This window comes from Bos indicus x Bos taurus, chromosome 5 (genome assembly GCF_003369695.1).
Source record: "Bos indicus x Bos taurus breed Angus x Brahman F1 hybrid chromosome 5, Bos_hybrid_MaternalHap_v2.0, whole genome shotgun sequence".
Taxonomy (NCBI): Eukaryota; Metazoa; Chordata; class Mammalia; order Artiodactyla; family Bovidae; genus Bos; species Bos indicus x Bos taurus.
Window position 1 is genome coordinate 100,836,021 of NC_040080.1, and position 15,936 is coordinate 100,851,956.

Below are 15,936 nucleotides of genomic sequence, written 5' to 3' on the forward strand. Positions count from 1 at the left end.
GCTCCTCTCCGACCCCCCACATTCGAGGTCTGCACCGGCTTTCAAAACTTGACAACTTTCCTTCCCAGGAGGATCCGGTTCTGGAGCGTTACTTTAAGGGCCACAAAGCTGCGATCACCTCTGTGGACTTTAGCCCCAATGGCAAACAACTTGGTAAGTTTTCTTTTTTTTTTTTTTTCTTTTTTTGTGATGAGACGCTCAATCGGTAGGATTGCCGCCCATCCACACTGGGTCCCCGGGAGCATCACGACTGAGGACCTATATGGGTGGAATCGTGTGGAGAGCGGTCGAGATGCAGTTGGAGCCGGAGTGGACCCGAGTCCGGGGTCACCTTGGTGCGCCCGCCCCCCGGCCCCGCAGAGTCGCCCACAGGCCTGGGCCCGGGCCTGGCCGACCACTGGCGCGAACTCGCCACCAGGGGGAGGAAGTGGGAAGGGGAGGGGTTTGTCCTCGGCCCGGGGAGGGTGGGGTGTTGTTGGCTGCGGAGTTTGTGAAAAGTTGTGAGGCAGGCAGGAGGAAGTGGGGAGAGAGGAGTTGGGGCTGCACCGGAGGCCGAGCCCCGCGGAGGTCCCAGGTGACCCCCAGGAAGCCCCCGCGGCTGCCGAGGAGCCGAACGCCTGCATGAAAGGAGGGACCCGCTCGGAAGTTCGCTCCTACCTGAGCCCGGAGCTCAAGTGGCGGGTCCCGCAGCCCTTCCCCTGCGCGCGGTGACTCTGGTGGCCGCGTCCGCGCCCCAGCCATGAAGATCCGGATGGCCGTAAGGTGGACGTGGGCACGCAGAAGCTGTCTGCTGCTGGCGCTCCTAACAGTGGCCTACCTCCTGGTGGAACTCTCCGTCTCCACTTTGCATGCCTCCTTACGAGCCGGCGGTGCCCGGGAGCCGGGGTCAAGACAGCTCTCAGAGCCGGGGAAGAAAGCAGTGGATTTGTCTCGACCGCTGTATGAGAAGCCCCCTGCAGATTCCCATGCCCTTGGGGAGTGGGGGAAAGCCAGCAAACTCCAGCTCAGCGAGAGTGAACTGAAGCAGCAAGAGGAACTCATTGAGAGATATGCCATTAACATTTACCTCAGTGACAGGATTTCCCTGCACCGCCACATAGAGGATAAAAGAATGTATGAGTGTAAGTCCAAGAAGTTTAACTACAGGCGACTTCCGACCACTTCTGTCATCATCGCTTTCTATAACGAAGCCTGGTCGACTTTACTTCGCACCATCCACAGTGTTTTAGAAACTTCTCCCGCAGTCCTTCTGAAGGAGATCATCTTAGTCGATGACTTGAGCGACAGAGTATATTTGAAGACACAGCTTGAAACTTACGTCAGCAATCTGGATCGAGTCCGCCTGATTAGAACAAACAAGCGGGAAGGGCTGGTGAGGGCCCGTCTGATTGGGGCCACTTTTGCCACTGGCGATGTCCTCACTTTCCTGGATTGTCACTGTGAGTGTAATACTGGTTGGCTGGAGCCACTTTTGGAAAGGATTCGTAAGGATGAAACAGTGGTCATTTGTCCTGTTATAGACACCATCGACTGGAATACTTTTGAATTCTATATGCAGACTGGGGAGCCCATGATTGGTGGGTTCGACTGGCGTCTGACATTCCAGTGGCATTCTGTTCCCAAACATGAAAGGGACAGGCGTAAATCGAGAATTGAACCATTCAGATCGCCCACCATGGCCGGAGGACTGTTTGCAGTCAGCAAGAAGTATTTTCAGTACCTTGGAACTTACGATACTGGGATGGAAGTGTGGGGAGGTGAAAACCTGGAGCTGTCTTTCAGGGTGTGGCAGTGTGGAGGTAAACTGGAGATCCACCCATGTTCCCACGTGGGCCACGTATTCCCTAAGCGGGCACCATATGCTCGGCCCAATTTCCTGCAGAATACTGCTCGGGCAGCGGAAGTCTGGATGGACGAGTACAAAGAGCATTTCTACAACCGAAACCCTCCAGCAAGGAAAGAAGCTTATGGCGATATTTCTGAAAGAAAATTACTACGGGAAAGGCTGAGGTGCAAGAGCTTTGACTGGTATTTGAAAAATGTGTTTTCTACTTTGCATGTTCCAGAGGATAGGCCAGGCTGGCACGGAGCTATTCGCAGTATTGGGATCTCTTCTGAATGTTTAGATTATAATGCTCCTGACAACAACCCCACAAGTGCTAACCTTTCCCTGTTTGGATGCCATGGTCAAGGAGGCAATCAATTCTTTGAATATACCTCCAACAAAGAAATAAGGTTTAATTCGGTGACGGAGTTATGTGCAGAAGTTCCCGAGCTAAAAAAGCATGTGGGAATGCAAAATTGTCCCAAAGATGGGTTTCCTATCCCAGCAAACATTATTTGGCATTTTAAAGAAGATGGAACCGTTTTTCATCCCCACTCAGGACTGTGTCTTAGCGCTTTCCGGACACAGGAGGGCGGGCCCGATGTTCAGATGAGAACTTGTAATGCTCTGGATAAAAATCAAATCTGGAAGTTTGAGACATAGAGGAGCATAACAGCACTTTGGTCCTGAACTGACAATAGCTTCAGGGGAGTCAGCCTTCAGAGAGCCTCAGTGAAGATTTATTTCATCAGCATTCACCCAGTGGTCATCTGCAACAGCTCTGTAAAAGCGGTGGAGCATTTTGGTTAAAAAAAAGAAAACAAAACACTGAAACTGGGTACACAGACAGCTGTTGTTTAATATTTCAAAGTGCCTTATTTTGGGGTTGTTTTATTTAAGAGCTTTGTCAATATGTTCTCTTACTTCTTAAAGAAGTCGACTCGACTGTGACTTGAGATACACAAAACATTTAAGTGCCAGACTTAATATTAAAAGAATATAAAAGTCCAAGCAAAATGAGGGATGATTTATGTTGATGGGTAAGTTCACTGCACATCTCATTAAAAAGAAAAAACAAAAAACTCAGAAATGTGCAGTTCAAGCTGTTGCTATTTTTGTTGTACATAGAATTTGAATTTTCTTTAGTCCCCAAATGAAATTTTAGGTTTTACTTAGTTTTTTTATTCTAATTTTCTGTTACTCAAATAGAAATCAAGGAAGGTTACTCTTCAGGAAAAAGGCCTGGTTTAGTTATATTGTCACTGGATGTGAATTGGAATTGAGTTTAGAGTTCTTCCTAACATACAGACATCTCAGAAAAATATACCCACATCTGAATGAAATGGGAACCATTTACATTCCACACTTTGTGGAATTGAGGGGATTGAGCTATTAGACTTAACTGCTCTATGTTGATACCTCAGATTGCTCTGGTTTTGTAAGCTGTCCTCTCTATGAACTTGTTTGTGTGTATGGGATATTTTCTGATTGCACTTCCTTAAACTTTGAATGTATCAGAGAGGGACTCATTCAGAATACTGTGCTTCTCTTTGTTAATGCTTAATCACTTAAAGTAAACGCTTAATAATCGCTTAAAATAAACACAGTAGAGGCCAACTGTGTTTACTGAAACGTGTGAAACTGAAAGTGAGCCCTGTTGGACAAAGTCAGTGAAACTCTCCTACAGAGTTCTTGCTGATGAGGACTTTTAAGGGTTGATCTTAAGATTTTCCAAGTGGAAGGATAGCCTCTGCAATGGTAGATGGGGCCTTCCAGCTTCTTTTCTGCACGGAGTCCCAGGCCTGGTGCCTAGATAGCTGTCAGTAATTGTGGGTGAATGAATGACTGGCTGAATGAATGGCTCAGCCAAACAATGTGGCTTTGGTCAAGTCATTTGATTAAATGACTCATTTTGGGCCTTAGTTTCCTCATCTGTAAAATGTGGGTGCTGGAGCAGGTCTTGAAGATTCCCTCCAGCACTGGAATGTCCTGCTTGTACATTCAGTGACTGTGCAATCTCTAGAACACTTTTATCTCCTCCCTGCTAACGCAGATAATGTTGTTGAGAAATGGTTATTCCAGGTATGAAGCTGGAAAAAAGAAATGGTTTTTGAAAATTAAGTCAGCTGAGCTCAACTGAAGTGGTTTATTTTGGATTGAGTGGAAAGTTGTGGCCAGTGTTTGTATTCATTTTATTTTGAGAATTGCTGAATCAATTTTGTTTTTTATTCTTTGATCTTTCAAATTCTGAAAGGAATCTTTTGGGTTAAGAATATTAATATTTTCCAAACTAATTTATGTGAGAAGTAAACATACTTTTACAAAGTTACTTTTACTGTTTTTATTCCAATGTTATATCCAGAAATCAATCACAGGCTGAATTCAGAATTAAATCTTAACTAGTTCATTTTGCTGTAGATTTGTGAAAAATGCATGCTCCATGAACGATCAGTCCACAGTACTCAGAAGTTGTTTTTGGTGTCTGCTTGACTACTTGGAGAGTAGGAACTTGGCAAAATCTAAATTCAACAAAAGTTTTTAGAATAACCTTTTCAAACAGTAATATTGCTTTGTATATTTTGTTTCTCTTTTTCTTAAAATAAAAATGTGTTCATAATTTTCTGTATGTTATGTAGCAAAGAATTGTTTAGATTCTATGTACAATGTGCATGACCTTGGGTGTAATTTAGGAAGAATTTGTAATAGTCCTCTGAATTCGTTCATTGGCAGCAGATATTCTACTAAACCCACCCTCACCTCTTACTCAATCTGCCTTTTGGTTTTTAAAAATCACTTTTCTCTTTTTATTTATTTTTGTTGTTCTTCATGCATGCTCAGTCGCTTAGTCATATCCTACTCTTTGTGACCCGATGGACTGTAGCTCTTCAGGCTCCTCTGCCCATGGGATTTCCCAGGCAAGAATACTGGAGTGGGTTGCCATTTCTTTCTCCAGGGGATCTTCCCAATCCAGGGATTGAACCTGTGTCTCCTGCATTGGCAGGTGGTTGTTCTTCTTAGCCCCTTATCAGATGGGAGTGCTAAGATTGATATATTCTAGATGTATTTATTGGAATTATTTTTATCCTAGAATCTTTCTGCTCTCATCAAAAGAAAAAGGGAGCATTGAAAAGTAAAGCACTGAATTCTTTATTTACCTTTTGCCTAAATTGCAGGGTGTGACCCATTCATCTTTTTGGAAGAAATTTTAGGCTCGTGTTTTATTTATATCAGTAATTCAGAATAAGCGAGTGGTTCATTCTTCACAATAATGTAGTTAATAGAAAAAGACTTCTACATTTTCATATGTAGCCATTTCCAATTTAATTTCTAAAACACACTGTAAAACTACAAGGTATTTTTTATTTCCTACTCCTAATTTATTGGTACCAAAGCTCTTTTGCTGTATATAATTAACAGATCTTTTAAGTTAATTTACGTGCTTAAAAAGTGTTATGAAAATTTGGTAGACAAGAATTTCAACTTTAAATGATCACTGGCGACTGAACTGAACTAAACTAATGTTATTTAGTGTTCAATTCTGTGAATAGGTTGACTCTAAATAGTCATTTTTAGCAGCCATTTAAAAACAATGATCTAGTCATCTACAGAGTCTCTATAACTCAAAATAACTTGTTTGTAAAAGAAAATTTGTCTATGCACCCTGTAGTAGGCTCTTGAGTATTCATTATATGTCAGCAAATAAAACTTTTCTAGGTTGATGGTAGGTTATTTTTCAGTTGTGTAGTTGATTTAGGGTCTCAATTTTAGTTAATAAAATACTTAGTTTTGACTTATTTGTCCTTTTGAATTGATGTTTTAATAATATTATTAAATGAGCACAAAGAATGTTGAGATTCAGATTAATCTCTTTTGAACAATGAATTTTTTGGTGTATGATGAGCGATTTCTACCCTTTTTTCCTTTTGTTAATGATATTTGCAATATTGATTAAGACATGTAAAATAAAACATATGCCTAATTATTTTTGCAAATGGATTCTGATGGTTTTAGTCTCTGGGGTCACTCTTTCTACGTACACATTTACGGCTGGTAATAGGAGTAAGGTAAACTTGTTATCATTTTACTTATTTGACAAATGCAGACAGTAGAATATTTAAAAAGTTGGATTCCATGTATTATTTTGCAAAGTGTCACTAACTAGCAAGGATTCTGTAGTGGTTCTAACACTGCTCATGCACTAAAGTGAAGTCGCTCAGTCGTGTCCAACTCTTTGTGACCCGGTGGACTGTAGCCTCCCAGGCTCCTCTGACAGTGGGATTTTCCAGACAAGAATACTGGTGCCATTGCCTTCTCCAAAGGATCTTCGCTACCCAGGGATTGAACTCGGGTCTCCCACATTGTAGGCAGACGCTTTACTTCTGAGCCACCAGGGAAGTCGTATGCATTAACTACTCATAAACAAACTAGAAATGGTCAGAAATCTCTGGGACAAATTGGGAGCACTATAAAAGGAGGCAAGTGGACATGTGGGCACACTAACACAACATTCAAAACCCTGGGCCAAAAAGAAATATGTCTGTCCTGTAAACTGCATAGCGTCACACTTCCCTCAACCTTCTATCTGTATTACCCTGTCCCTAAGCACAATTCCTGTCCACCAGTAGTATCTTTCTTCCTCTTTTAGTAATCCTTGCCAAACACCCTCCACTCCTGCTAATCCCTGGCATGACACACTGCCTGAGCATCACCAGTCTCAGGACTCTGCCTTATATTTCAGGTGTCTTGCAGCCTTATTTAAGGTATGTGTTGTCAAGTTGGCTTCCCAGGTGGCTCATGGTAAAGAATTCGCCCATCAGCACAGGAGACGCAGTATACAAAGTTCGATCCCTGGGTCGGAAAGATCCCCTGGAGGAGGAAATGGCAACTCGCTCCAGTATTCTTGCCTGGACATGAATTCTTGCCAGTATTCCATGGACAGAAGAGCTTGGAGGACTACAGTCCATAGGGTCACAAAGAGTCAGACACGACTAAGCATGCATGCACATAGTCAAGCTAAATATATTTTCACTGATCTTTTGTTTTTTTTCTTTTATATACAGTTTAAAAACTTATCCTAAACATGTGTGTTGTGATCTTCCTAATAAGGAGTAATACTAATCTTGCTGGTAAGTTTCTAAGTGGCTGCAACCCTATGCAAATCATTTCATCTCTCTGTGTTTCAGTTTCATTAACATTTAAAAAAAAAAGACCGGAAAATCCTTAGAGTCAGAACATAAGTGGTTGCCAGGGCCTGGAGGAGGCAGGAATAGAGACTGATTGCTCATGAAGGTAGATTTTTTGGAGAGTGTGATGGTGGTGGTGAGAATATTCTGAAATTAGATGGTGACCGTGGTTGTATAACTTTGAACAAAACACTGAATTGTATACTTTAAAAGGATGAATTTGTGGTGTGTGAATTGTATCTCAGTTAGAAAAAAACAAAACTTTAGGGGAGAAAAAGTGGCTGGGGAATTTAACGTGTCTCAGAAAAGACCGCTGTCTTCTCTGTCCTTCAGTGCGTGATGGTTTAGTTGCTAATTCGTGTCTGATTCTTGCAACCGCATGGCCTATAGCCTGCCAGGCTCCTCTGTCTGTGGGATTCTCCAGGCAAGAATACTGGAGTGGGTTGCCATTTTCCTTCTCCAGAGGATCTTCCTGACCCAGGAATCAAATCTGGGTCTCCTGCATTGCAGGCAGATTCTTTACCCACTGAGCTATCAGGGAAGCCCCTCCGTGCATACTAGACTTTAAACCAGCCCAGCAGTATTTGTTGTTAATGCTTGAGTCATGCTGTAATTCAGCATAATTAAGGAAGTTAGATAAATCTGTGCACCTCCTAGCTTAGAATTAGGCTACAGGTAGAACTTAGTTTGTATTGGAGTTTTTTCCCTAAAAGTTCAGAAAAACCTCAGTCAATCCTTTTGAACAGGAAGTAGAGATTATTATAAAAAGTGAAATGAGTTCCAGACAGAGTATATAGCTGTCTGTGGCAGAACTGGAGATTAGAGAAGTCCTAACTCTGGTAGTCGGGTACTGCTTTTCCTTTTTTTGCCCAGCTCTATCATTTCTAGGCTGGCTGGGCAAGGATGTCTCCTGAGGGCCAGCAGTGTCCTCCACTGCCTGATCATCATTCTAACTCATTTATTTATACTTATCTGATCCTCTTTCAAAAAGGAATAGGAGGTATTCTACTTACTTCTTTCTTTCTTCTTAATTTAGTTCTGCTGTTTGCCAGGTGCTATCCTATGCTTGGGTGTTCATACAGAAGTGTACAAAACAGATGTGCTTCTTACAATGGTACGAAGAATTAATGGTCCAGTGATAGACACAGATATTAACACATAAGCACAGATCATGTGCAGATACAACTTATGGTGAAGAAAAGGAACAGGGTTCTTTGAAGGATGATAACTGGGGCAATATACTTAAGTTTATGGGGGTCAAAGAACACTTCTCTGTGTGTTAGATTCAATTCAAGACCTGAAGGAGGAGCTAGCTAAGCAAAGACGAGAGGCAGAATTTGTTGTTTAGTCACTAAGTTGTGTCCAACTCTTCTGCGACCCTGTGGACTGTAGCCTGCCCTCTGTCCATAGGATTTCCCAGGCAAGAATACTGGAGTGGGTTGCCATTTCCTTCTCCAGGGAATCTTCCCAACCCAGCTATCAAACCGGCATCTCCTGCATTGGCAGGCAGACTCTTTACCGCTGAGCCACCAACGAAGCCTGGAGAGAGATTAGCATAAGCAAAAATTCCAAGTGGGAAAGAGCTTGTCCTTGATCAAGGAGATAAAAGAAGGCCCGGATGGGTAAAGCCTATAAACAATGGCTTTGGGAGGTGAAGAAAGCTTCAGGAGGTGTGGTTGCAGGGGAGGCAGAAACAGCTCACTGAGTCTTTGGAGGCTGCAGCGGGTTAAATGGCGACCCTCCCGAAGATGTGTCCCTGTCTTAATGCCTGGAACCCCTAAGTGTGACTCCATTGGAAAGAAAAGGTTTTTGCAGGATTTGAGCAGAGCTCCTCCTGAGCTATCTGGGTGGGCCCTAAATGAGACATACAGAGAGATAAGAGGAGAAGTCACAGGAAACCAGAGGCAGAAATTGCAATGATAGAGCCAGCAGCCAACGAGATCCTGGAGGCACCAGAGTCTGGAAAAGGCAAGGAATGAAACCTCTAGAGCCTTTAGAGGGAGTGTGGTCCTGCCAGCATTCCCCCTGGATTTTGGACTTCCGGCCTCCAAACCTGTGAGAGAATCAATTTCTGTTGTTTTAAGGCTCCAAAGTTATGGTACTTGGTTACAGGAGCCGCAGGAAACTAAGACAGAAGCCATGTTTTAGGCTTTTGTTCTGAGAGTCGTGGAAATCTGTTGAAGGATTTTAAGGGAGAGAACGACACAATCTGATTCACACCTCAAAACAGTCACTCAAGTTTCTATGTGGATTGAACTACTGTGAGTAGAAAAATCAGTTAGGAGCCATTATAGTAATATCAGCAGATGGTGGTGATTCAAACTAAGATGGTGGTCTTCAAACTAGGGTTACTAGCATCTGAATGGTGTTTAAAGTCATGGAATAGACAAAGTCACCTGGGAAAAACAGAACAATGAGTGCCAATGGCCCGTTTCTGGGTGGCTCAGTGGCAGAGTCTGCCTGCCAGTGCAGGACTTGGTTAATTCCCTAGTCCAGGAAGATCCCCTGGAGAAGGAAATGGCAGCTCACCTCAGTATTCTTGTCTGGGAAATCCGACGGACAGAGGAGCCTGCCAGGTTATAGTCCATGGAGTCGCAAAGAGTCAGCCACGATTTAGCGACTGAGTATGCACACATGCAAAGATCTCCAGCCTGTGGGTGAGAAGGGGAAATAACAAAAGAATCCAAGAAGGAATGGTTAGAAGAATAGGAGGGAATGCCTCTATAGCAGGGTATTATGAAAGCCAAGGTGTAGATAGAGTAGAGTAAAAACGTTGAAAAGAGAGAATATGTTAGTCATTAGAGTGGGGGAGGGAATTATTGCAGAATTGAGCGCCACTGAGCAGTGTAGACAGGTCCCTGTGAAGCGAGCAGTCTTGAATTTGTATTGTTCCTGGTCTTCCTTGGAGTGTGTCTAGCAATTCTGTCACAAATACAGTCTCAGAAAAGGCCAAGTGACTGGGATTTTGCCAGAGGAATTTGAAGGGAGGAAGACAAGTCAAAGGACTGAATGTATGTGCAAGAAAGGGTTTATAAACTGGGCAAGGAAAGAATTGAAGACTACAGATTGGATAGTGAAATGAAGATAGTGAAAGAGAGCCTCGGTGGAGAACGTAGGTCGGTGCATTGGAGTCCTGGATGAGATAGAAGCTGTGAACGAGCAAGCTATAAGGAAAGCGTGTCGTTAAGGATAGTGGGTTTCAGTCAGTAATCAGAGGAGTGTTGGCACTGCTTGTGGTAACATCCATGGTGTGGCCACTGGAACAGGATGCTGAGGACACATGGAAGAAAAAGGCTTCAGAGAGGCCTGGTTGTCCCCTTCGTCAGAAATGGTCTTCACTACCTCACTCTGCTTGGCTGGTTCCTTTGTGTCCTTCATACCTCCGCTTAAAATGCCACTGCTCACTTCACCTGAATTAAGTATTCTGTGCCCATGAAAAATTCTCATATGACATCCTGCTTTTATCTTTCATGCCTCTTAACACAATTTAAATTGATACGTTAGCCTGCTTGTTGATTTGTTGCCCTCTTTTCTGCTTAAATTGAAGCTCCATGTTTAGAGATTTTTGCCTATTTTGTGACTCAGGACTCCCCCCACCCCAGCCACCCTGCCCTTACATGTGGTAGGGCTGAGATATCTGTTGAGTGAACTAATAATACCAAGACTTGGAACAGAGAGAAAGACTGTGACCTCAGGTAGGTGAAGTGTGAAAATGCTTGTCGCTTGGGAGGGTTTCAGGGAGCTTGATGTCCCCAAGCAGAGTCAATGTGTAAGTAGGTAAGTAGGAGGGGGGACTTTCAGAGAGGAGGATGTGTGTACAAGAGAGATCCTGTAAGTGCTATTTCTCTGGCCAGGTGGTAGCTTCGGGGAAGGAGAGCAAGTGTGGTACCAGGGTCAGCCCAGGGAGCATCTCGAGCGTCATCAGAGTGAGAGTGCAGTGTGATTGACGCAGTGGGGCTGAAGGCATGACTGGAGGAAACAGAACGGGAGGTGTGGTGGATTTATGTATATGCAGTAGCCTCTCAGAAGGCAGTGGGCTCTTGGGTTTCACAGGATGGGAGGCAATCAGAGGGGAGAGAATAGGAGCAGATGATAACTTGTGAATGTCATCCCTCTTTATGGAGGCGGAAACTGGAAGCTGAGTAAGTTAGCGGAAGCGGTGTAGCTGGTAAGCAGCAGAGCCTAGCTGAGTCCGATCTCCTGTCAGCTTCTGGAGCCACACTCTTTCCCCTTAGCTTAGTTTCCCAGAGGGCCGCACTCAAGTTTATACAAACATTAGATGAGTTTAAGAGCATTTTCATATGATGTGCACAATCTAAGCTGCATGTTAGAAGTTTCCAGTTAAAATGATGTATTTTAGCATTGACGTTATCAGCCTTTCCTCTTTTTGTGTTCAGGGTTGCTCTGTCGTCGACTCATTCCCTGTTTAATCTCTGGGTTGTTTGTAGAATAAATGATGGTGTAGAACAATTTTATTTACCCCTTTTCTTACTGAATAGAGGCAGAATGAAACTGTGAATTTTTAAAGTTATTTTCCTGACAGTGAAACCATAATTGAAGTTTGCCAGAAATTCTTTTTCTCTTCTGGTTCTTAGTTGCTGAGTTGTGTCCGACTCTTTTGAGACCTCATGAACTCAAGCCCACCAGGCTCCTCTGTCCATGGAATTCTCCAGGCAAGAATACTGGAGCAGGTTGCCACTTCCCACTCCAGGGTATATTCCTGACCCAGGGATCAAACCGTATCTCCTGCATCTGCAGGCACTTTTTCTACCCCTGAGCCCCCAGGGAAGCCTGTTATTCTGGTTCTTGATGGCAACCTGTGTAGCAGCTTTTATTGAAGCTTCTCCTCCTGTTACAGTTTTTAAATATTGCTCCCAAGTGCCAAAGTGACCTCAGGTGTGCACTGAGAGGCAGAAGTAGAGTGCCGTCTTTCTCAGATTTCCGTGTTCGTCAGAATTAACGGAGAAAGTGGTCAAAAGTCCAGGTTCCTGGGTTTCACTCTGGAGAATGTAGCTTACTAGAAACACACATTTTTAACAGGGTCCCCAGGAATTCCAGCGGGGATAATACGTGAATCCCCAGGGCTTGGGTTCTTGGTTAAACGGATGTGGATGTGGAGTCTGGTTGTTGTTGTTTAGTCTCTAAGTTGTGTCCGACTCTTTTGAGACCCCAGTGGGTGGACTGTAGACCACCAGGCTCCTCTGTCCATGGAATTTCCAAGACAAGAATACTGGAGTGGTTTGTCCTTTCCTTTTCCAGGAGATCTTCTCACCCCAGGGATCGAACCCACGTCTCATGCATCAGCAGGCAGATTCTCTACCACCTAGCCACCAGGGAAGCCCTTGGAGTCTGATAGACCTGGGTTAAACTCTACTCCTTTCTATGTTTATGACCCTGGGCAAGTTACTTCACCTCACCAAGCCTCATTTCCTCATCCATAAAGGGATAATGATAGTCACCTACCTCCTTGTGAGGATTAAGTAAAAGAATGTTTACCAAGTTCTTAAAAGGATTTGGCCCTTAGTGACAACTCCTGAAAGGTTTGTGTTGTTAAGCTCCTCAGCCCTCATGGAGAGCTTGAATAAATTAAATTTCTCCACATTGTCATTACTAAAGATTATTTTTAAAGCAGCCACAGTTTCTATGAGACTCTGTTTACACTACTAACAGGCTAATTACTTCGTGTCAGCTAGCAGGAAAATTATTCCCTATTCATGGAAGAGGAATTTTGAGTTAGTGCCATCACTTAATAGTGCTTGGATTGGACAAGCTGATTCTGAAAGAATTCAGTTCAGTTCAGTCACTCAGTCATGTCCGACTCTTTGCGACCCCGTGAATCGAAGCACGCCAGGCCTCCCTGTCCATCACCAACTCCCGGAGTTCACTCAGACTCACGTCCATCGAGTCAGTGATGCCATCCAGCCATCTCATCCTCTGTCGTCCCCTTCTCCTCCTGCCCCCAATCCCTCCCAGTATCAGAGTTTTTTCCAATGAGTCAACTCTTTGCATGAGGCGGCCAAAGTAGTGGAGTTTCAGCTTTAGCATCATTCCTTCCAAAGAACACCCAGGGCTGATCTCCTTCAGAATGGACTAGTGGGATCTCTTTGCAGTCCAAGGGACTCTCAAGAGTCTTCTCCAACACCACAGTTCAAAAGCATCAATTCTTTGGCTCTCAGCTTTCTTCACAGTCCAACTCTCACATCCATACATGACCACTGGAAAAACCATAGCCTTGACTAGATGGATCTTTGTTGGCAAAGTAATGTCTCTGCTTTTGAATATGCTATCTAGTTTGGTCATAACTTTTCTTCCAAGGAGTAAGCATCTTAATTTCATGGCTGCAGTCACCATATGCAGTGATTTTGGAGCCCCCCCAGAATAAAGTCTGACACTATTTCCACTGTTTTCCCATCTATTTCCCATGAAGTGATGGGGTTGGATGCCATGATCTTCGTTTTCTGAATGTTGAGTTTTAAGCCAACTTTTTCACTCTCCTCTTTCACCTTCATCAAGAGGCTTTTTAGTTCCTCTTTACTTTCTGTCATAAGGGTGGTGTCATCTGCATATCTGAGGTTATTGGTATTTCTCCCAGCAAAGTTTATCTAGTTATGGTTAGAATATTGTCTTTGTATTGTGCAACCCTCTCTCTTACTTCTCTCTTGGTTTGTGGTGTGTTTGACTGGGGATTACATTTTATTTTTCTTGTCTTGAAAAAAAATATTTACAGTGAATTCCTCCTCTTAGATTTCCTTAGAAAATGTTCTTGTTTATATCTCTCTGAAGAAGGTGATCCAATGTTTTCTGTTGTAACCCCAAACCAATATGAACCTAGAAATGCAACAGAAAGTACAAAATCGTGGTGCCCTCAAACCAGAAAGCTGAGTTTCATCCTGGTAGGGGGTTTTAAAGCAGACATAATGAAGGTACAAAGTATATCGAGGAACTTCTGAAATAATTGAAAAATTCAAGAGTTTCTATATGGAGGTGATTGAGTTTTTCAGACCCTCTTGACTATGGAATGAAAAGGCCTGAGAGGAATATAATCCAAATTTTTTAAATTGTGAAGGATGCTAGATGGTGAACATGGGCCTGCTAAAATATGTACTTTTTGACCCATCAATAATTATTCAGGGAATTTATCACAGTGATATTTTGTACATATCAGAAATGACACATGTTCATTGCAGCGTTGTTTGTAAACAACCTAAATATGGTCACCTGGTTGAAAAACTTAAGACATAGGTACATCATAGAATGGCTTCCCTGGTGGTTCAGTGGTAAAGAATCTGTCTGCAATTCAGGAAATGTGGGTTCAGTCTCTGGGTTGGGAAGATCCCCTGGAGAAGGAAATGGCAACCCATTCCAGTATTCTTGCCTGGAGAATTCCATGGACAGAGGAGCCTGGCAGGCTACAGTTCACAGGGTCGCAGAATCAGACACAATTTAGCAACTAACCACCACCACCTTGAATACTATTCGGCTACGAAAAAGACTGAGGCCGACTTCTGCCTCCAGTCACGGTAGTTAACTAGGAACCAAACTTGCCCTCCAGCTGAAAGCAACTGTGAGATGAGACAGAATATGCAAGGCAGCTATTTTCAGATGTTGAGTGACAGGGAACGTAAACTGGTGATCCTTGCAAGAAGGAAACACAAGGTGAGCCCCTCCCGTTCGCACACGGCCTTGGCTTTCTCCCAGGGGCACTCTCCCTGCTGCCCACGGCAGGTAGAGCCGAGCAGAGTGAGCCTGGCTGAGCCAAGGCAGCAGAGGCCTTAATTCTGGCTGTGTCAGGGCCAAGCTGCTGAGTCAGGTGGGTGGCCTCAGATTTTGTGGGGCCTCTGCAGTTTTGGCTGAGCTGCACTTGAGAGGGTGTGAGGTCTAGAGGAGATCCCTTCCTGCCAGGCAGGAGGCGGAGGAGGATGAGGAAGAGGCTGGTGATCCCAGGGACCATGCCGGGTAGAACTCGACCAAGCTGTAGCTCAGGCAGAGGGGAGATCTTTCCCAGCACCTCAGCCGAGACACCAGGGAGGCCAGGCTGTAGGCATCAGGACCACATCTGAAATAAAGCATGTGCCCGAAAACTCAGTTCACAACTGAAGGAGTTTCACTCTAACAAAGCATAAAACCAAGTCTGACAAGATCAAAGGGAGTAAAACGTAAAACTGCACCTTGACTCTAGTTAGTAGAACTGCTTATGGCAGGGGTGTGGGTTAGTGATTCTGAAACTGTTTGCATGCTCTAGACTTGAACAAAAATATTGGAGTGTAATGTGAGCCAGTTTTTTTTTTTTTTTTTCTTTTTATTATGGGCAAGGAGAGTTATAAATGTTAGAAGACAGAGGGCTGAAATGTACTCTGTGCTGTTAGATTGAAATGGGAGTTACCAGTACATGAACACATGGTTCTTAATATCTTTATCTTGATTTCTGCATATGGATAGATACTGCTTTCCATTTATATCTTATTTCTTAGTTCCGAGATTCCTGTTTGTATCTCATTTCTTAGTTCTGTCAGCTGTCACAGCAGCTTGTGCATGTGTGCTAAGTCGCTTCAGTGGTGTCCGACTCTTTTCAGCCCTGTGGACTGTAGCCCTCCAGGCTCCTGTGTCCATGGGATTCTCCAGGCAAGAATACTGGACTGGGTTGGCATGTCCTCCTCCATGGGATCTTCCCAACCCAGGGATCAAACCCACGTCTCTTAAATCTCCTGTGTTGGCAGGCGGGTTCTTTACCCCTAGCGCCACCTGGTAAGCCCAGTAGCGATGAGCAAACATAGTTGCCAGATCTTGGTTTCTAAGTTTGCCATTCTCTATGAAAAGGAATCAGAACTTCTTGGGGAAGAAAAGACCTGCACCAGGGCTGGAGCAGGGAAAGTACATCTTGCAATACCTTGTAATTACGGAAGTAAGGAGGCGTTCAAAGAATGATGG

General features: G+C 43.9%; 2 protein-coding genes across 6 annotated transcripts in view; both read left to right on the plus strand.

Annotated features, from left to right (window-relative positions):
• Positions 1–15,936, plus strand: part of POC1B (POC1 centriolar protein B) — a 104,986-nt gene that overhangs the window by 757 nt on the left and 88,293 nt on the right. For 3 of the 5 annotated variants that reach the window (XM_027543196.1, XM_027543193.1, XM_027543194.1), the window contains exon 2: positions 69–153. The exons of 1 other annotated variant lie outside the window; for it this stretch is intronic. In XM_027543196.1, coding sequence (XP_027398997.1) covers positions 69–153 — 85 coding nt within the window. Of the gene's footprint in view, position 1; positions 154–6,885; positions 6,952–15,936 lie in introns of those variants that run through there. One more of the 5 variants, XM_027543190.1, reaches the window with a different exon arrangement.
• On the plus strand, positions 186–5,817 carry LOC113893293 (polypeptide N-acetylgalactosaminyltransferase 4). The gene has a single exon (XM_027543189.1). It carries the CDS (start codon positions 740–742, stop codon positions 2,486–2,488), a length of 1,749 nt encoding a protein of 582 aa, XP_027398990.1. The 5' UTR covers positions 186–739; the 3' UTR covers positions 2,489–5,817.

Bases quoted from the DNA above. Each gene is read 5' to 3' on its own strand.
- LOC113893293 (XM_027543189.1), top strand. From the start codon at position 740: ATGAAGATCCGGATGGCCGTAAGGTGGACGTGGGCACGCAGAAGCTGT.